Source organism: Lagenorhynchus albirostris, chromosome 10 (genome assembly GCF_949774975.1).
Source record: "Lagenorhynchus albirostris chromosome 10, mLagAlb1.1, whole genome shotgun sequence".
Classification (NCBI taxonomy): domain Eukaryota; kingdom Metazoa; phylum Chordata; class Mammalia; order Artiodactyla; family Delphinidae; genus Lagenorhynchus; species Lagenorhynchus albirostris.
The window spans coordinates 42,980,333-43,001,948 of NC_083104.1; the positions used below are offsets into that span (position 1 = coordinate 42,980,333).

Genomic DNA, 21,616 nt, shown 5'->3' on the forward strand with positions numbered 1-21,616 from the left:
TCCTGTCAATCTCATTGTAAAAGTAAAGTATTTGCAAATTGAGAGAAATTGAGTGAATATGACAGAATAACCAGATTTTAAAATTTGTAACCAACTTTAAAAAATCACCACCAATTCAAAATGTGTTTATTTATAATGGTTTTTTCAAGTAGGTGTTTTTGTTCTTTTGTTTGTGACAGCATTGCCTGTTGGGAGACCTATTTAATCAGCTTTTCCACAAATACACCTACTTTGTTCCTAGTCAGAGGGAAAAGGATGGCAAAGCTTAGCAGTTCTGGCTTTACTAAATGACTGTTACCATGGGTGGGGAAGATGTTCCTAGAGGGGCATTGTACACCCTTTCGCCTGGAACTTCACCCCCAGTCTCTGTTCCACCAATTGGGAGACATTGATGAGACACACAAACATAAAAACATCCACATTCTTTCCCACTCTATGGCATTCTTCCAGGGGGGAAGTCTTCACTAGTTTTATTTTATTTCTACCTAATTTGCATTTATCACTCCACACTATGTTTTTGAGATTCCTATCATGTTGATATATATTCTCATGGTTTGCTCCTTTTAACTGTTATGAAATATTACAGCATATAAATATTCATATTTTATTAACTCATTCCCTCTTGGTGAATATATAAATTATTTCCATTTCTTTGCTACTATGAACAATAGCAAACTGGACAGACATGTGCATTTTTCCTGGGTACATACACAAAAGTTTTCCTTAAATGTATAACTAGAAGTGGTATTTCTGGGTTTGTAAATTGGGCTCATTTGTAATTTTACTTAAGAGTGCAAAACTTTCCACAAACTGTACGATAGTTAGCAGTGACTAAAAATTCCATTTTCCTAAATTTTTCTCATATTAGATATTATCCAACTTAAAAACTTTTGTCTATCTGATGAGTAAAAAGAAGTGTCTCATTTTAATATGCACTTCTGTGCTAACTGGTGATATGACTAGTGTGTATTTCTTTATACATTTATTAGCAACTTGAGCTCCTTCTGTGAATTGCCTATTTTCATCCTCCCATTCTTACACTGGGTTGTCTTTTTCTTGTTGATCTGTAGGGAGTATTTACACACTGTAGACAATAACTATCTGTTATGTATATGGCAAATACTGTCTCCAGGGTCTAGCCTGTCTTTAACTATAATTATGGTATTGTTGAACAAAAAAAAAAGTTTTACATTTTGAAATAGGTAAACTTATGTCTATATGTATGTACGTATGTATTTGTGGTTGTGTTTGCATTTTCTTACTCCACAATTATAAAGATCATTTTATATAATCTTGAGTAACAAGCAACATAAAAGGAGTATTCACATACACTCTCTCTCATTTAATCCGCACGACAATGCCCTGAATTAGGCAGTGTTGTACATCACTACCACGTTACAGATAAGGAAGCCTGAAGCTCAGAGGATCAGCAACTTGTTTCACGTGGAATTGGGTCTGTATGATGCTAAGGCTGATAATAGTAATAGTGGACCACACTTATTGTTTTTTGTTTTTTTTTTTTTTTGCAGTACGCCGGCCTCTCACTGTTGTGGCCTCTCCCGTTGCGGATCGCAGGCTCTGGACGCGCAGGCTCAGCGGCCATGGCTCACGGGCCCAGCCGCTCCGCGGCATGTGGGATCTTCCCGGACCGGGGCACGAACCCGTGTGTCCCCTGCATCGGCAAGCAGACTCTCAACCACTGCGCCACCAGGGAAGCCCCGGACCACACTTACTGAGTGCTTTCTCTGGGATTTATAGAGATATATATTTACAGGATTATTTCTTTTCTTGCTCTACTCATTTCTGTTCCATTCATTTCGTTGTCAACTTTATGTTTGTCTCATTAAATAAGTTTGTGAGCCTCCCCTCTTTTTCTGTTCTTTGTAACAATTTAAACAAGGTTGGAGTTAACTGCTCGCCTTAGTCAGTTCAGGCTGCTATAACAGAATACCATACAATAGCCTGGATGTATAAACAACAGAAATTTCTCACAGTCTGGAGGCTGGGAAGTCCAAGATTAAGATGCTGGCAGTCACTGTCTGGTTGAGGGCCTATTTCCTGGTTCATAGACAGCCATCTTCTCCCTGTCTTCACATGGCAGAAGGAGTGAGAAAACCCTGTGGGGTCTCTTTTATAAGATCACTAATCCCATTCATGAGGGTTCAGGAATAAATGTCTTAGTCACCTCCCAAACACCAAAACACTGGAGATTAGGTTTCAACATACAAATTTGGAGCAGGGGTGGGACACAAACATTTAGTCTATAGCCACTGCTCCTTGGAAGTTTGCTAAACTTGTTTTCAAAACCACCTGGGCCTAATATCCTTTTTGAAAGTGTGGTATTCAACTACTGTTTTGATATTTAAATGGCTATTGTTAGATTTATGTTTTCAATTTTGTATCTGGTCAAATTTGGGCAATTTAGCATCTACACTCTCATTTTTACCCATATGAAAATTTATGTCAAAACTTCAAGCACTTTGCTTGAGGTTACACAGAAAGAGAGTAAACAAAGAAGATTTAGAATCAGTCTCCTAAGTTTAGGCCAGTAAACCACAGGTCCTAGATCAGAAATACCAATAATCTTTCCATTGTCTTATGCATTTTTCACTATAATCTAATAAGATAATGGGTATAGAGTGATTAGCACTCTGGAAACTCATAGGGATCGACATGATGATCATGGGGTTGCTTGTGTTGGAGCTCCAATGGCACTGATGCTTTTCTGAAATTCCTGAACCACACGGCTTATTTGTGCCCACCAACAAAATTATGGCTCTCCAGTGTGGTGTGCTGACCACACGGCTTATGCTATGCATTTGTCATATCTACTTCCTTAAATAGCAGGGACAAAGTCTAACAAATTAGGTCATGGTAGCAAGGATATAGATAGATGTTAAAATCAAGGGCTTTGGAGTGAGGCTTACTAGGTTTGAGTCTCACCTCCATCACTTCTAGCTGGGCAACCTTGAACATGTTTCTTAGCCTCTCTATGACTTAGTTTACTCCTTTGTATCTGGGAAAAATAACAATAACTACCACACGGAAAGGCTGTGAAAACTAAAAGACAGAATGCATATGAGGCATATGGCAAAGTACTGCTTTCTCTGGTACAGAGAAAACAGTGGAAAAATGTGATCTACTGTTACTACTACTGGCCTTAGCATCATACAGACCAAAGTGTGAATTCCAATTTCACCTGAAACAAATTGCTAACCCTCTGAGCTTCAGGTTTCCTTGTCTGTAATATGGTAGGTGATATATAGGTCTGCTTAACTTGGAACATTGTTGTTCAGATTAAATGAAAAAATGTATGTGAATAATCCTCTTTGTTGCTTGACAATTAAGACGGAGACCAGTCTAATCTGCTCGCGGCTGAGCTGCTTTGAGAAGTTTTGAAAAGAAATGAAAAGTTGGAAGGAGAAGTAAAAGTAGAGAATATGCAAAGTTATCCTAGATTTACATCAGACATAAGCAGTGCTTATGGAGAGAAGTGAATGAGTACTATCATGGAAAGGGTTGAGGTGGTGAGCGTATGAGATGCAGTGTATGAGGAATGGGAACGAGGAAAGGCTGGACTGCTGATGGATGAATGTGAAGAAAAATATTTTGGAGAGGCACTCATATAAGGCACACAGGAAAAGCAGCTCCCATGTGATCCCCTCCTCCACCCCTACCCACCCACCCCTCAACCCCCACCTGCATGGGACACAGAGATGGTAAACTTACAATCACAATGATGAAATCGAGCCAGCACCAGGCACTGGTGAAATACTTCCTAAATCCAAAGGCCACCCATTTCAGACCCATCTCCAAGATAAAAATGTATGTGAAAATACTGTCAGTACAATTAAGTATTTTTTGGATTTTGGGTTGTGTACCAAGGTAAATATCTTCAAATACCTGAAATGACAAAGCACATCCATAGGCCAAGTTGAACTCTTTGCTGACTGTAACTTTTATTTTTCTTCCTTATTTGAATAAACTAGTACCTCTCTTGGTGACAAGGTTTTGTACAAAAGGTATTAAGGCTGAACTTTTCCAATAGAAAAAATTCCTTGAGTAAGTAAAACCAGAAGAAGGAAAATCCTATTTCTAGATTTCTGTTGCCACTATAGTTCCCCAGGCTCTCATCACTGGCTCCTGGAATATTTTTTTAAAAAATCTTAAAAAAAAAAAAATCTTCACCACATTATTTCCTGGTCTTCCTAATCCTTTCAACTCTTGCCAACAATATCTTGCCAGCTTTTCCAGAACCTCCCAGTGGCATACACCATCTCTCTCATCCCCCTAGTTACCTGGATGGCTCTATTTCAGTGGCTCTTTGTTGCTTATAACATCAAGTCCAAACACCTTAGCCCACACTCTGGATCCTGCCAACCCTGAGGCTCGTCATCTTCCGCCACAAACAGCATTATCCGTTACCCCAGTGTTCCCTACAGATGTGATCATTTTGTATGTGAACCATGATTTGCAAAAGTTTGGGAAGCAGTGGGCTAGAGCTCCCAATGTAAATTACTTTGAATATTAAATTTCATTAAGTGTGATTTATGAAAATTAGATATCCAAGCTTTTGGAGAGACGCTTTTCCATGCTACATCCAAACTTCCTTCACCTGAAGTATGTGTGCGTGTGACTCTTCAGGGCCTATATTACTAGGGTGTAAGCTGTCCTTTTGGTCTTTACAGTGTTACTGAGGATGAAAGAAAAGGGAGAAGAGGTACTAAACCTGCCAAGTCATTTGGCAGGCAATGCCAAATGAAGGCAAGAAAGAAATCAGCCCTGCTGTCAGGGACTAAGGTAAGCCCACAGTCCCACAACCCTAGGGAAAAAGAATAAAGAATAAAACAGTCTCACTTCCAACCCCCAAGTGGGCTTTTGACTGAAGAAGGCCCTTCATCTCCTCCTCTGCCCCACTGGCTCCTGGTCAGCATTTAAGATCTCAGCTTAGCTTATATCTTCTATAGGAAACTGTCCTTCTTCCACAGGAATAGGTTAGGTGCCATCCGACATGGCCCCATGTCACCCACTGCTTCTCTGACTGTATCACTATGGCCCTGGTCTATAATTTTCTGGACTCCATCTGTCTTCCCTACTAGCCTCCAAGCTCCTGAAGGTCAGGGATTGTCTGTTTGCCTCTTGAGGAGAGACATATCTGAGTGGTGTTGGAAGCTCATTTCCTCTCTCATTTTGAAAACTTAGCAACAAGCTGGCTCAGCAGGTCTGAGTTTGCCCAATGGAAGAGCAGGCTGATATCAGCAACTGAGCTTTGGAAGCTCCCATAATATAACTAGGTCATTTCCTAATCCAGGAAGCGCCCATTATTAAGTAGTTGCCCAAATCAGAGCTTCTCAAACCCTAATGAGCCCCAAATCACTTAGGTTCTGATTCAGCCGGCCTGGGGTGGGCCCAAGACTCTGCATTTTTAATAAGCTGCCAGGTGATATGAGGCTGCTGGTTCATATGCCACATACGGTGGTGAGGGACTAGATGTTTCTTGTCTCCATTTCTCTATAAATACGTGTAGTGAAACAGGGCCTGGGTCCCTCTCCTGGAACCCCCTGCATTGTGTGCTCAGTATCACTGCCCAGCCTACGCTTGCCTCATCTGAAGGCAGATGAGGACTAGGAGGATTGTGTGCCCTCTGCTACTTTTCTGATTATAAGTTTTCTCACACGGTGCATGGGGTGTGTGTCTGTGACCTTGTGACAACACCACTGCTTTTCTACTGACTAACACAGGGCATGGCAGACAACAATGACCATTTGTGGAATAAATGCAAGAACGCTGTCTTTTGGAAGTGTAGACAGCTGGTGAGATGTAATCACCAGAAGATTACAGGGAACCCTACAGGGTGAGCGATAAAAATTAATGAAGGGAGTTCTCTGGGATGGTCTTAGGGAAATTTTCTTTTTTGTTTCAGGGACAATTTATATTGCAGTAAGCAGGTAAATGGGGATGTCTGTTGATCACAGGCTCTGGTGGGCCCCCATGTGTGCTCTTCTCCTTTCACCTAGAGATTACACAGGTGTAAAGCACTAACCAGGAAGGCAGGGGTGTAGGAACAAGACATGTCCTTGTCCCTCCTAGCAACTTGTGAAATGTTCTGTGACTCTAAATCCATAAGGGATAGCTCAGTACTCCATTCACTTGACATGACAAATAATAAGAGAATTTAGTTTTATATTATGGCCATTTTAAGAGGAGACACAGAACATAATGGGAGGGAGAGAGAGAAACATGTAGGTGATAAGAGAGAACACACTGTTGCCCAAGGTGAGGATATGTGTGCAGAGGAGGAAAGATGGACTACAAGGTGAGAAGAGAGAGAAGAAAGGAGTTAATGACTATATGGCTAGGGAGGCTGGAAACCTCACTGGAAATCACACCATACCTCAATTTAGAAGGATCTGTCATACACATAAAGTGGTATCTCTTTGTCTCTCCTCTCAAGGGATCATGAGTGGTGAAAAATACCAAGGCAACTTATATCCTAATCTGGTCCCTGTTGACTTCTCCTCCTAATGTTTTACCTTTTAGAAAGCAGCACTATGGTCTTCAGAAAAAAACAGAATAGGAGCATTGCCGTCTAGAGGAGGAAATGTGTAGGATACAGTGAAAATGTCTAGAAATCCTCCATGAATGATGGACAGACTTGGAGTCAAGGGCAAGACTCCAATAGCCACTTTAAAGTGCCTATTTGGGGACTTCCCTGATGGTCCAATGGTTAAGACTACACACTTCCATTGCAGGGGGCACGGGTTCAATCCCTGGTAGGGGAACTAAGTTCCCGCATGCTGTGTGGTGCAGCCAATATATAAAGAAAGGAAAGAAAGAAAAGGAAGGAAGGAAGGAAGGGAGGGAGGGAGGGAGGGAGGAAGGGAGGGAGGAAGGAAGGAAGGAAGGAAGGAAGGAAAGAAAGAAAGAAAGAAAGAAAGAAAGAAAAAAGAAAAAGTGCCAATTTGGGTCATCCTTCCCACAGGTAAAGCATCTTCGGCTTGGGGATTTCCCAGTTGTAGCATTCCTCCAGAACTTGTTGTGCAAAACCCTGTCCCCTAAGGGGATACAACAGCAGAGATCCCACTTCTTCTTGGTCTCCCCACATTCACAGCCCAGTGAGGGGCCAAGTCAGAATGAAGCCACCCAGCTGCCTTGATCCCCAATGTCCCCAATAAGACATGATAATTTACCAGTGCCCCACTGCTCAGCAGAATCACAAAGATAATAAAGCTCTCAAACCAGCTGTGTTTCACTATTTGATAGCAGGTTTTCCGCAGGTTCCACCAAATGATCCAGGGGAACTTCCTCTTGTCCATAGTACAGCATGGAGAGCAGCAATCCAGGCCTGCAAGGAATTAGCATCACTATCATTAGTGTCTATAATACATGTGCATTAATAGCCCAACTCTTCACCCCTCCTTGTACACACCATGTGAGTGGAGTCTTTTTCCAACCCCTTGAATCTGGGCTCAACCATGTGACCACATTTGGCCAACAGAGCAGAACAGGAGTCATAATGTGCCAGTTCTGACTCAGTGAGAAATTCAACAAAGATATAGAACTATAGGAAATATAAAAAAGAACCAATCAGAACTGAAGAATAACTAAAATGAAAAATGCACTGGAGGGAATTAACAGATTAGAGGATGCAGAAGAATGAAATCAGTGATATGGAAGACAGGGTAGTGGAAATCACCCAATCAGAACAGCAAAAAGAAGAATTTTTTTAAATGTGAAGAGTTTAAGGGATCCCTGAGACAACATCAAGCATACTAACATTAGCATTATAGGGGCCTCAGAAGGAGAAAAAGGACAAAAGACTTATTTGAAGAAATAATGGCTGAAAACTTCCCTAATCTGGGGAAGGAAACAGACATCCAAGTTTGGAGATTGGGAGCACAGAGGTTCCCAAACAAGATGAACCCAAAGAGATCCATGCCAAGATACATTATAATTAAAATGTCAAAAAATTAAAGATAAAGAGAGACTCTTAAAAGCAGCAAGAGAAAAAGAACTAGCTTTACACAAGAGAACCTCCATAAGACTGTCAGATGATTTTTCAGCAGAAACTTTACAGAGCAAAGGGAATGGCACAATAGATTCAAATTTTTGACATTTTAATTATAATGTGTCTTGGTGTGGATTGCATTATTATTGTATTATTCAATTCTTTCCTACATTTTCTAAGTCTTCGTTGAAGTTCTTACTGGAATGAAGTTCATTTTCCTCCCTAGTTTGGTCAGAATTCTTATGATCATCTCTTTGAATTCTTTATTAGGTAAATTACTTACCTCTGTTTCTTTAGGGTTTTTCCTGGGGTTTTATTTTGCTGTTTCATTTGGAATACATTTCTCTATCTCCTCATTATGACTTTCAGTTTTTGTTTCTATGAACTAGGTTAAACAGCTACCTATCTTGGTCTCGAAGGAGTGGACTTGTGTGTGAGTATCCCGTGTAGATGGCTTGCACCTGGCAGCTTTAGCAGGGTAACTGGGGCTGGAGCTTGCCAGGGGCAATCTCTGGGGAGCACTCCTCCTAAGTCCACCCAGGCTGGACAGCTGGGGTTAGAGAGGGCTTGGGCTGGAGTCAGTCCCTGGGGAGTGCTGAGGCCAAGGCTGTCTTGGTGGGGTGGCTAGAGCTGGAGTGAGTGAGGGCTAGGGGGAGTTCTAGGGGTAACTCACACAAAGGTGCTCTCTGGTGCCTCTGACCCCACAGAGGGCTCCAGTACTTCCCTGCTCATTTGGGAGAAGCTCTAGGGTTAGTACATGGATTTCCTTCCAGTATAGTCTAGATGCCCTTCAAACTGCTGTTTTCTTGCTGCATCCCAAGGTAGGTGAGTCTGTGCTCTGGCCCCGTAGCCATATTCCTTCCTACTGTAGGTCACTAAGTTGGGGTGGGATTCCCATGGATACCATGTCTCCGTCTTTCCTACCTGTTTCTATGTGGTCTTTCTATGTGCAGTAGCTGTTCAATCAACCCTCAGGTCTTTTTCAGGAGGAATTGCTCTATAAGTAGGTGTAGAGTTGGTGTGTCCATGGAAGAAGGTGAGCTCAGGGACTTCCTACGCCACTATCTTGGACCCTTGCTCCCAGAGAAAAATCTTGAGAGATGAGTTGAGGGCCTGGCAAGGGCTGTAGTCAACCCCAGACTTATGGTCAAGTTCTCTTGGTCTATGACCTCTAGTACATCCTGACAATTGATGTACTGGGAACTCTACCAAGTGGCAAAAATACCGGCCCAGTGGGCTTTCTGGGAAAGTTTTCTAGATTTTCTGCCCTGGTACTTGGGCTGTACAAGTTGACCCCACCTAAATCAAGAATTTCCTGAGGGCTTCCCTGGTGGCGCAGTGGTTGAGAGTCCGCCTGCCGATGCAGGGGACACGGGTTCGTGCCCCGGTCCGGGAAGATCCCACATGCCGCGGAGTGTCTAGGCCCGTGAGCCATGGCCGCTGAGCCTGTGCGTCCGGAGCCTGTGCTCCGCAACGAGAGAGGTCACAACAGTGAGAGGCCCGCATACCGCAAAAAAAAAAAAAAAAAAGAATTTCATGAAATGGTCCCAAGAATCCAGGGAAGACTCTTCACTTTTGTCTCCAGTAGAAGCAGAAAGAAGGCATCTATCAAAACCATAGATCTTCAAAAAATAACAGAATCCCACCCAAATATTCCATGAACTGAATGTAGGAATACTGCCACTTACCTTTGGGCAAACATCTCTCTGGTTCCTTTTTGGGAACCATTTCAAGTACCCGCCTAAAGGGATCCTGTGGACCAGTGGTGCTGCATTCTGAGAGCACACTCGTAGCATCAGACTTCTGTACATCAGAACAAAGAAAGGGGGAATCACTTTCCAACACCCTCTGTCACCATGGTTAATACCTAATACCTTATTTTATGACTTTTTATGCATGAAATTAGCTAGGCAAAGGTATGAGGGGTGTCTAGAAAGTATACCTCTTGTTGCGTTCTTTCCTAAATGTTCTGACCAGCCCTGACTTCAGGAAAGAATTCTCTAACTGCTCTCCCTTGGTTGATGAAAGATAAGGCACATGAAGACACAGTGCCTCAACCTTTTCCTCCCTCTAAATCTTCTTACCTGATCTGCTGACTAACCCCAAATATGGAAGCCAGGTGATGAGAAGGATGCTACTTTACTGAGACTGAAACTGTCAGCTACCTCAACTCCCAGAATTATAGGCCTAGAACAGTGTTTCTCGTTGATTTTACCCTCCAGTAGACATTTTGGCAATGTCATTGATTTTACCCTTTAGGAGACATTTTGTCAATGTCTAAAGACATTTTTTATTTTTACAATGGGGGGATCCTATGGGCATCTAGTGGGTAGAGGCCAGAGTACTGCTGAACACCCTATAATACACAGAATAGTCCACATAACACAGAATTATCCTGTCCCAAATGTCACAGTGGAGAGGTTGAGAAACCCTGGCCTAGACCTTTGCTTAAGATCTAATTCTGGCAGTTTGCCTTGTACTAATCTTGATATTTTTCCACAGTGGCTATCTTGGAGAAGGTGTATGGATGAGCCATGTTTCTTCTGGGAACACCCTGGGAAAATTACCTTTCGGGGATTCTGTACCGACAGATAAAGATCACCTTCAGAGAATATGTCCATTTCCACACTCTGAGCTCCTGGACTGGTGGGCTCCTTGGTCTTCTGAGGGAGTTCACTGGCCTGACACTGAGAAACCCCGAGTAGAATTAATATTCCTCCTGGACATCTCACTTGAGATGAAACAAGTTTGAATTCTATTTGGTTTTCTGTTTGTCATGAAAATTATTACATTATTAACATTTTTCGCTTTACTTTTGAAAACTGATCCTGGAAAAAGTCAACATAAAATAATTCTGGAACACTACTATAGGAAACAGATAACAAAACTTACTCATAAGTAATATAATCAAAACAATATGGTTTGGATACAAAATTCACCAAATAATTAAGAGGTGAAACTTACTGTAGCCTTTCAATTCAATGGCAAAATAATAAATTGTTTAATAAATGGTACTGGCATAATTAGTTATCCCTGAAAAAATATTACAATGTCAGAATACAGTAAAAATTAAAATCCATAATCATTTGATATTCTGATATAAAAACAGGTGTATAAAAATATTAGAAGAATAACTAGGAAAATAATATTTTACTCTGTTGGGTACAGAGGGTTGGCTTAGCAAAATAGGTAACTGAAAGACATAAAGAAAATATGAAAATATATCACAACATAAAAATAAAAACTAAATTTTGTCTTATGACCTGCAGCTAAATCCAAGAAGGATATATGCAAAGTCACACCTTAAGTAAAGGTTTCATCCTAAAATCTATGTGAGGGTTCCTGTGAATCTGACACTGTAAGGTCATGATTTAAGAACACTTTTCCCCTTTGAACATATACACACAATAAACAGGTACACATTATCTATGGACCAGACACAGAACAAAAATATAAAGTAATAACAATTTAAAGCATGTAGCAGGTAATGGTGAATAAAAGTGCCCCGTGTGAGGAAGGAAACCACAGTTATGTCCAAAGCTTGAAACTATGGGCTGGGTTGAAGTTCTTGCACTTAAGAGAGAAAGTCAAAAGAAGCTGTGGTTTTGTGACCACCTAGAGGGGTGGGATAGGGAGGGTGGGAGAGAGGGAGACGCAAGAGGGAAGAGATACGGGGATATATGTATATGTATAGCTGATTCACTTTGTTATAAAGCAGAAACTAACACACCATTGTAAAGTAATTATACTCCAATAAAGATGTTAAAAATAAATAAACAAATAAAAGAAGCTGTGGCCAAGGCTTGGGATTACAATTATACAAAGCTGCAAACCTAGAGAGGAAGGAGGAAGCACAGCCTCAGAAACAAGACCTGGGCAATGGGAGCCACTGGTTCAGTGACTGGATCTGCAAAATGCCTAGTATCACTATTAGACAAGAATCCCAAGTTGGCAATACAAGACTTAGTTCTGAAATGGATCCTCTAGGAGGGTCGATTAAAGATACCACAGAACTTAGACTGCAAAGAGAGGGACAGATCGTCCCACAAAGATGAGCTTTCAAATTCACACTCCAAAATGTATGAGGAGACAAACATAAAACCAGTAGCCCTCAAAAATTAGCTACAGGGAGGTGAATTTACTTGAGAAAAAAGTGAAATTAGTATAGTAATCTGAAAGCATCATGAAAATTAACAAGTTTAGAATTTAATTTAAAAAAGATATACAGAATTTCGCTTCCTGGATAGTAAAGTAAGAAGCTCTGCAGACATGCTCCACAGGAAAATTAACATAAGTGGTGGAAAGTATTCGTAAAAAATCATTTAAGTTTCTGGAAATTGTCCTAAGGGCATACAGCAAATGAAGAAATATTTACTAAAAAAACTACACATTTCAGTAATAACAGCAGGAGTCTATGTCACTTGAGCCATGATCTGCTCTCTTCCTTCCCACCCCCAGCTCAGTTTGACAGAAGCTCCACTCTAGGCAGATGTGACCAAGAAGATGGGGCTCCCTTTACCCTCAGCTCCCAATCAAGAGATATGTATCTCACCAGAAGGTGCAGGTTACCAACTTTTCTCATCTCCTCCAACTCTGAGTTGAAGAGGCTAAATTTCTGGTGAATGTGGCCAAGAAGTTGGATTTCCTTTTTCAATTCAGTTTCTACTCATAGGACAGAGACTCTATTCCAGGTTCAAAAGCTTGAGAATAACGGGGTGCTGATCACCCTTACTCTAGCTAGTTTGCAGGGCAGAGGTTCCATGAAGGAAGAGGGAGGCTGAGAGATGAGAGACTACTACTGCCCCTCCGAGTACCAGGGGTAGTGGCTATGGCTAAGTGATCCTTCCCAGGGTGGTAGGCAATACGTAAGAAACAAAATCTCTTTTTGTGCTATTCATTTCACCTTCCACACTCCCTTTCTCACCTTTCAGCCAATTCGAACTCTATACTTCTTCTTTTAGGGCTCAACCAAAGGCACTTGATTCCCCTGTTGCCCCAGCCCACTCTGATCGTGTTCCCCTCTGAACTCCTCTGACACCGCCCACCTGTGCCACATGTGCAGGACCATGATCAGAACCAGCCCTGGATGTGCAGCTGCCACATTTTATACCCTTATCATCTCTGCATAGTGCTCAGAACAGGGCAGGCCACCAGTGCCCTATGGCAACTCTAGCTTTGTACAACCTCTAAGTCTACGTGTGAACCTTCATACCTGTTTTCCAGCCTCAGGTTGTGTGATAGGCTGTGCCTTATCTTCACCAGGGGATTCAGCATCATCTTCTTCCTCTGCTAGTGGGGCCAACCAAGTCCGATCATGCCCGACACTCAAGGTCTTTGGTGCGGAAGTCAGTACACCAAACTCCTCCCAGGTCTCTGGGCCCTTTCTCATCTCTGTGACCAGGGGAATGACACCTTTGCTCTCTGCCTCAGGGCCTTCTGTCACCTCTTCTTCCTTTGGTAAATGTTGTCTCCTGCACCACTTGGTACAAAAATGCTCAAGAGTGCATATGACAAAACAAAAAGCCCGGCAGAACCGGTCCAAGGCTAACTGGACTTTGGTTTTCCTGACCTCTCCTTCCAAGTGTCCATCTCTCTCCTCATTGCTGAAGGAATTGAGCAGCAAGGCAATGAAGAGGTTGAGTACCTGGGAAGGGGCAAAGGGAGGGGGGACATAAGGAGAATGAAAAATTTAGCAAAGGAAAGAATACAGGAGGTTTCCACAACAACTTTTCCCCAAGACCCAAAACAAAATCAAATGAGAGTTCTATGTCCTTCTGCCTCCCAAGAAAGTTCATCTGTAAAATAAATAAAAGGAGAGAAGATTGAGGAAGTAATAGGGACATCAAGATAAGACCAAAGAAAAACTGAAGTTAAAGGGTGCAGACAGACATATCCAGTCTGTCTGCGTGTAAGCAGCACATATTGTAGAACCTGGCCAGGGTAAGGCTGAATGGCGAAACCATGTGGCGAAATCAAAAGTGGATATTCCTTGGGGATCAGCCAGAATCATGAGGTTGGACTTTCTCTGGAATTGCCCACAGGGATATGGGTCTGATGTCTAAGACTGCTGTGCTAGGAGGTCCTCTCCTGTCTGCACAATTTGAGAGATGGTATACTTGTGCAGGCTTTTTTTAATCTCTTTTGTTTGTGGCTCTCGCCAGCTCAAACATATACAGCTCTCTGGGAGAAGTGTCTTGTGGGTGTTAACGGGTCTAGTCACTCTTCCTCAGCTTCACCAGGAGAATTCCCAGGTCCGAATCTTTGCTCAAGCTCTCCTCTATTTGCTAAGTCCTCTTTGCATCTTAAGTGCCCTTCTCAAGTACTGTGTCTCCCACAAAGCCTTTCTTAGTGCTCCCTTCCTACTCCCTTGGGTGATACCCTGCCCTTCTGATCTTTCGTATCTCTTACTGTCTATCAACATCACTTATTAGGTATTTAGGAGAGTTAATTTTATTTCTATGTGGATTGCTAATTATATTTGCATGATAGCCCCAACTCAGTTCTGAAGAACTTATGCTCAGGTATCCCTGTCTGTCTCCTGTCTCTTCATACTCTCACTGGTGTACACCTAATTAACCTCTCCATAAATAGCCATGTTTCCAGCTGCAAGTAACAGACTCAGGGCAGCTTACACAGTAAGAAAATGTCACATGACAAGATATTTGAAACGTTTTAAACAGGGGACCAATTATGACCCGACAATAGGTTTGTTCCACCTTCCCTCTATCTTCCTCAGTGCTTACTTTGTCTTAGTTTAGTTCTTCTCATGGTTGTATAATGTTTGCAGTTCTACCAAGAGTCACGGTCATAAAAGGTCCAGAGGAAGAAAAAGGACTACTTTTTTTTCCTCATCCCTCCTTCCTCCTCCTCCTCCTCTTCCTTCTCCTCCTCCTTCTTCTTTTAAACAACAAGAAACCTTCCTCAGTGAACATCTCTTTACATCTATTGAACAAATTAAGTCAAAAACCCCTACCTCGGCCAATCAATGGCGATCTGAATAACCACCTGGAGTAGGATAGACATTGGGACATCTTTATGAGCACTACGTGACAAGGTTTTCTTTCATGCTTACCGTACTGTCTTCAAACAAAATTCAAATGCAGATTTTAAAATATTATATAACATTACATTTATAATACTATACTTAGAGTGACAATTTTCACTAGTGAAGTGTTACAAAAGAAGTCAATGCATTTGTTTAGTCCATGTATTTAATACAATGACAACAACAACAAAACTAAGACACTCACCACGAGTTTTCCTATCACCATGATCAACAGAAACACAATAATGCACAGTGCTTGGTTAGCTTCTTGCATACATTCCCACATGTTTTCGATCCATTCCCCACAGAGGATGCGGAATACCACCAGAAAGGAGTGGTAGAAATCCCCCATGTGCCAGCGTCGTAAACATGGGACTGCAGGGTCATGGGACTTTGAATTACTCTTTATGCAATTGAATTTAGAGCCAAAAAGCTGCATGCCAACTACTGAGAAAATAAAGACCACAATGGCCAAGACCACAGTCAGGTTTCCAAGGGCTCCAACGGAATGGCCAATTATCTTAAGCAGTGTGTTTAAAGTTGGCCAGGATTTGGCTAACTTGAAGACCCTCAGCTGTAAAAACAGACAATAAACAAAAATGGAAGAAAAGCCAGTTAAGAACAAATTCCATCTGCTCAGCTATAATTTAAATGACATGTTCCCAAACCACAGCATTTATAACTTTCAGATCCATCCTAAACATGGTCACCAACTCCATGTCCCAAGCTAATATTCACCTGTATCTACTTTTTGTTTTAAAAATGGAATATTTTGGTCTAAGATTTTAAATGATAAAGACTTTGGGATCATGATGGTGGAATTGAGCATACATGTTTATTAAATATAATGAATGTATTGGAACCGTATATAATATACCAAGGGTCAAAAACTTTGGCCCCAGGGCCAAATCCATCCCATTGCCTGCTTTTATATGGCCTGAGAGGTAAGAATGTTTTTTATATCTTTAAATGGTTGGAAATAATTTTTTTAAATATTTCATTACACATGAAAATTGCATGAAGTTCAAATTTCCATGTCCATAAATAAAGTTTTATTGGAACACAGCCACACACATGCGTTCTCTACTGTCTACAGCTACTTTTGTACTACGATAGCAAAGCTGAGTGGTTTCAACAGAGACCATATGGCCTGTAAGGCTGAAAATATTTACCGTCTGGCCTTTTACAGATAAAGTTTGCTAACTCCTGTATTATACATTTGAGGTCACAAGTTTGCATCTAAACTTCATAAGGATGACAAGAGTAACATGATGTTTTGTACCTAGGAGAGAAAAGGCAATCAGCCAGTCAAGACACACTCTCTTTTTCCACGAGAAATTTTCTCCATGGAAACTTACAGACCTTATAGGAGACAATAACCTTAGAAAAAACACAGCAACTAGTTTCATAGATTATTTCTTATATTAACTTTCAATGTAAACCAGTGGTTTCACTCCAAAGTACAATCCTGTTAAGTATCAACTATTTGGGGGGTGGGGAGATACTGCAGGTCAGTAAGACTTATATCACAAGAGAAGGACCACAACTGTCTACTTAGAGGGGAGCTGAGGGCATCTCAGGGAGAAACTGTGGTTCTGTTCTTATCCACAGGCAATGCCACAGAGCTCCTTGCCTCATAGCATGGCTGTAATAAGCCTAAACAATAGTAAAGCAAATGTAATTTTGCTCACCCAAGCACCAATAAAACTTTAGGGAGCAGCCTAATAATGCCTGACTTTAAGCAGTGTGATTTCTAACATATGCCAAGTATAAAATGTATGCTTAAGTAACTGAATCAAATGTCTTATTCTACAGGCTTAGATATCCTATCCATGCCAAAAAAAAAGTAAATCTCTGAAAGGGGACAAGAGGTCACCTTTTGTGGTTTCCCTATTACCCTCCCACATGTGATTTCTCTGTGATTTCTGTCCATACCTCTTGTGGGGTCTGTCACACTCCACTTTACCTCATGGTCATTTCTGGGCCTGTCTTGTATCTTCCCTAGACTGCAAACTCCTTGTAGGCAGTGTTTTCCTCACCTTTGAACCTTCCCTCATGTACATATCAGGTGCTCGGCAAAGGTTGCCAGGATGCCTCCAATGGTTCGTGGATGGAGGGCAAAGACTACAGAAAAGGAATGTGGTACTGGCAGCAATGAGGAGGGACCCTGTGAGATAACACCTGCAGGCAGCACCCGACCCCCGTCCTGGGCTCTGTAGTCTACACCCACTTGGTGAGCCCAGCTGTGAGGATGCCTGGCTCAGAGCTCTGTGGGGGAAGACATCATTGGAGGGGTTCTACACGAAGCAAGGAGCAGAGTCCTGATACCAGAAGACACAATTTTGCATCTGGTTGCCTGAAGGATCATCTTGTGGAGGGAGAGGGAGGAAAGTAGGGGTTCACCTGAGAGAAGACGCCTTGGGACTCACAAAGGTATTAAAGGCCTGGGTGGGAGGAGGAGTGCAGTTTTGGTTCTCAGGTTAAGGTAAGATGGTAAAGTTTAATCCAAACTAGCTACTGAACTCACTCAAGACTCTTCAATCCTGTCAGATAAGTTATTCAGTATAGGACTTCCCTGGTGGAGCAGTGGATAAGACTCTGCGCTCCCAATGCAGGGGGCCCAGGTTCGATCCCTGGTCAGGGAACTAGATCCCACATACATGCCACAACTAAGAGTTCAGCCACAACTAAGGAGCCTGCCTGCTGCAACTAAGGAGCCCGCCTGCCACAACTAAGACCCGGTGCAACCAAATAAATAAATAAAGAGCTGGTTAAATTGGATTATCATTCTGACAGCCCCTTAAAAAAAAAAAGAAGGAAAGAAAGTGCCTTACCACTCTTAAGGAACGAAGTGACATACAACTTTGTTTTCCTGGACACATACTATTTATTATCACCTCTGCAAAACTCAGAAGAGCAACAATGCTGTCAAAAATGTTCCAGCCTCCGTGAAAGTAGTGGTAGGGATCCAGCGCAATGATTTTTAGGCACATTTCAGCCATGAAAATGCCAGTGAAAACCTACAGTGAGACAAAGAAAATGAGAAAAGGAAGCTACCTCTTCTTGGAGATACACTTTTAAGAATGGTCCAAGGGAATTACAGAGGTTACAAAGAAATAAAATGTATTCTCATGCTTGATACAATATGCCCTGCAATCCACACACCAAAAAAATGTTTACCACTGTAGTATGAACCTCACTCTACCTTTGCCCCTCTCTCTGCCCTCCTCCATGGCCTCCACTCCAGTGTCACCAAGCTAAGAGACATCAGGATGGAGAATAAATATTATTTTCCATTCTGTTAAAAAATAAAGCAAAATTGACTTCTTGGTAGATGGCAGAGTAATAGGAAGTGTCAAGCAATTCCTCCTCTGAATTCTCTTTAAGATACTAATAACTCTGAAGTGGGGGGGGGTACACAACAGCTCTGAAAACTAAAGATAAATATCGTTCATAAACCAGAATGCAGGAGGAGTTCACCTAACCATTCAATCTCAACACCTTGATCAGAAAAAAAAAAAACAAAATTAAAAGGGCCCAGAGCAGAGAACTGAAAAATACTACCAGGCACAGAAAAATGTCTTTGAGCAACCTGATATAGAGGATAAACCCTAGATTGGTTATGGTTGAAAGGAAGATTAGCGAGTCAGAATATAATCCTAAAGACTCACTAGAATGCAGGGTGCATCATTCCAGAACAAAATATCAAAGAATTAAAAGGAGGGGCAAGAGCTTAAAAAGCACTAAACTATGTCTTTTCCTAGGGGAAAGTAATTCTCTGTCTTTAACAATTAGATAATACAGGCTTAAGAAATTTGCAAAATGTAGCATAGTAGCCAAATTCAAAACTAAATCTATCTTCTATTCTTTGCAGAAGATAAAGCAAAGCATTCCTTCATAGCAAATAGCACTTTCTCTATCACACATACACACACACACACACACACACACACACACACACACACACATTAAATAGAAATGAGAAAAACAATAGTATGAAAATAATAGAGTAATATGAAAAGGGTTAAAGTCTTTTAAAATGTCCTTTTTTTTGTTGTTATTGTTGTTTTGTTTTGTTTTGTTTTTTGTGGTTCGCGGGCCTCTCACTGTTGTGGCCTCTCCCATTGCGGAGCACAGGCTCCGGACGCGCAGGCTCAGTGGCCATGGCTCATGGGCCCAGCCGCTCTGCGGCATGTGGGATCTTCCCGGACCGGGGCACGAACCCGTGTCCCCTGCATCGGCAGGCGGACTCTCAACCACTGCACCACCAGGGAAGCCCCCAGGGAAGCCCCTAAAATGTCCATCTTAACAGGGGTCCCCAACCTCCGGGCCACAGACCAGTACTGGTCTGTGGCCTGTTAGGAACCAGGCAGGAGGTGAGCGGCAGGCGAGCGAGCGAAGCTTCATCTACTGCTCCCCATCGCTCGCACTACCACCTGAACCATCTCTCCGCTCCACAGTCCGTGGAAAAACTGTCTTCCACGAAACCGGTCCCTGGTGCCAAAATGGTTGGGGACTGCTGGGGCTTCCCTGGTGGCACAGTGGTTGAGAATCTGCCTGCTAATGCAGGGAACACGGGTTCGAGCCCTGGTCTGGGAGGATCCCACATGCAGCGGAGCAACGAGGCCCGTGAGCCACAACTACTGAGCCTGCACGTCTGGAGCCTGTGCTCCGCAACAAGAGAGGCCGCGATAGTGAGAGGCCCGTGCACTGCGATGAAGAGTGGTCCCCGCTTGCCACAACTAGAGAAAGCCCTCGCACAGAAACGAAGACCCAACACAGCAAAAATAAATTAATTAATTAATAAACTCCTATCTCCAACATCTTAAAAAAAAAAAAAAGGTTGGGGACTGCTGTGTTATAAGACTCTCCTCTTTAGTTCTGGAAACAGCAAAAACAACCCCTAAATGATTAAATTTCCTTATTAAAAAGTAACACGTGATCTATTTTTATAAATAATTCAATGACTTACTATTTATAAAATACATCCCTAAAATAAAATAACACAAGTTAAAATAAAAGGATAGGCATAAATAAACACAGAATAGGCAAATAAAAAGAAATCAAGGGTGGCAAAGAAAAATCAAAGCTTATACCTATCTTCTCCCTTTAAACCTTGCTGCCTATTCCTGCCCAGTGCCATAACCAGCGCCTAAAAGCAGGCAGTGTTGCGCATGCCAGTTAACTGTGCTGGACTGATCTCCATCCCCTTTTGACCCACTCTTCCTCCTCCTGTCTCCTTCAGGCTTTAGGTGTCTGAGCCCAACAGCGTCCCTAGATGCTTTGGGACCATTGGTTTTGCAATCCAATTCAATTGCTAGTTATGACTTCTTGGGAGCTCAATGTACTCGCTTGATTCAAGCAATTCTGAAGCCTAGAGAGTCCATTTCTAAGTCTAGTCCACAGAACTCCACAGGCCAGCTTAATCCTGGTCCATCCATCAGACAGGAGAGGTCTGAATGTGTTCTTTCAAGCTCAGGGCTCCAAGGCCTCCCTGCACCACCAACACGAGGGCACAAGAGGAGAGGTGGCTGCCCCTTTTTTTGCATGTCTAGGGAATGGGGCACATGGAACAGATGCACAGGCTACATAACCAGCTCTGCATGTTTCTCTTCAATTTTCAGGATCCAGGGTCCAGCTGCTGCCTGTGTTCTCAGACACCAACAATGTCCCTGTGTTCCTTTTGCCTCTGGAGAGAGTGAAGAAGAATGTCACTTAATTTGCCAGCTTCCAACTGTAAAATGCAACTTCACCTCAGCATCCAGGATACCTGGTCAGTGGGAAATGTGAGAGGCGGGCTTTGGCTATTTCCCACAGTTGGACCAGCAGATGAAGTGATGGACAGACCACCTTTGCAATTGGGAAGCTCTGTCCAGGGGGATGACTCTGGGTTCTTTGAGTATTCTCTGGAATTTATCCAATAACTCCATCTACCAGAAGATGCTGAAAGATGGGTCCTGCTAACTCTGTCGAGGTAGGGACTGTGGCCCTGAGGGCACAGCATTCTGCCTCCAAGTGAAACTAAACCCTCAGGCCATTCTGGGACACCTCAACAGGAGAGAGCTAAACACCCTGGCCTGGAGCCCAGAAGATGCCAGCCTGTTAGAAGGTATTGTGTGTGTTAGCTTTATTGTGCAACATGGAATCTAATCTGACCTATGCACACCCACAGGGCACTTCTTCCCAAAGGCGGTATGGGAAAAAGAACTTAAATGCAGACTGTCTGTAAGGAGATCCACCCTGCTCTTATACTGCAGTTCCCTACTCTTCCTGCATGGGATGTGGAACCAAGGGTAACAGGCACCTGTCTACAGTTCTGCACCATCCTAAACCTGATGCATGGAAGCATCTCTGTGGACCAACTCCTGATTCAATACGTACTGTGGGTTCTTGTCAAAGTAAAAAAAAAAAAAGGAAAATTTAAAAATACCTACCTACATACATACTGCCTGGAAATACTCTGCAATGCTAAAAATGATCATCTTTGCTACTAAGACCATAGGAAATGAGTTTCTTCTTTGTATTTCCCTTCTTTGTATTGTTACTTATTTTTAAAATTAAAA

General features: G+C 42.3%; 1 protein-coding gene across 1 annotated transcript in view; it reads right to left on the reverse strand.

The window, feature by feature from the left end:
- SCN11A (sodium voltage-gated channel alpha subunit 11) overlaps window positions 1-21,616 on the reverse strand; it is a 78,422-nt gene that overhangs the window by 21,679 nt on the left and 35,127 nt on the right. Inside the window, exons 15-21 of the mRNA XM_060162191.1 lie at window positions 17,888-18,073; window positions 15,259-15,627; window positions 13,221-13,652; window positions 10,576-10,689; window positions 9,697-9,811; window positions 7,191-7,345; window positions 3,730-3,903 (exon numbers count right to left, since the gene is read on the reverse strand). Coding sequence (XP_060018174.1) covers window positions 3,730-3,903; window positions 7,191-7,345; window positions 9,697-9,811; window positions 10,576-10,689; window positions 13,221-13,652; window positions 15,259-15,627; window positions 17,888-18,073 — 1,545 coding nt within the window. The remainder of the gene's footprint in view (window positions 1-3,729; window positions 3,904-7,190; window positions 7,346-9,696; window positions 9,812-10,575; window positions 10,690-13,220; window positions 13,653-15,258; window positions 15,628-17,887; window positions 18,074-21,616) is intronic.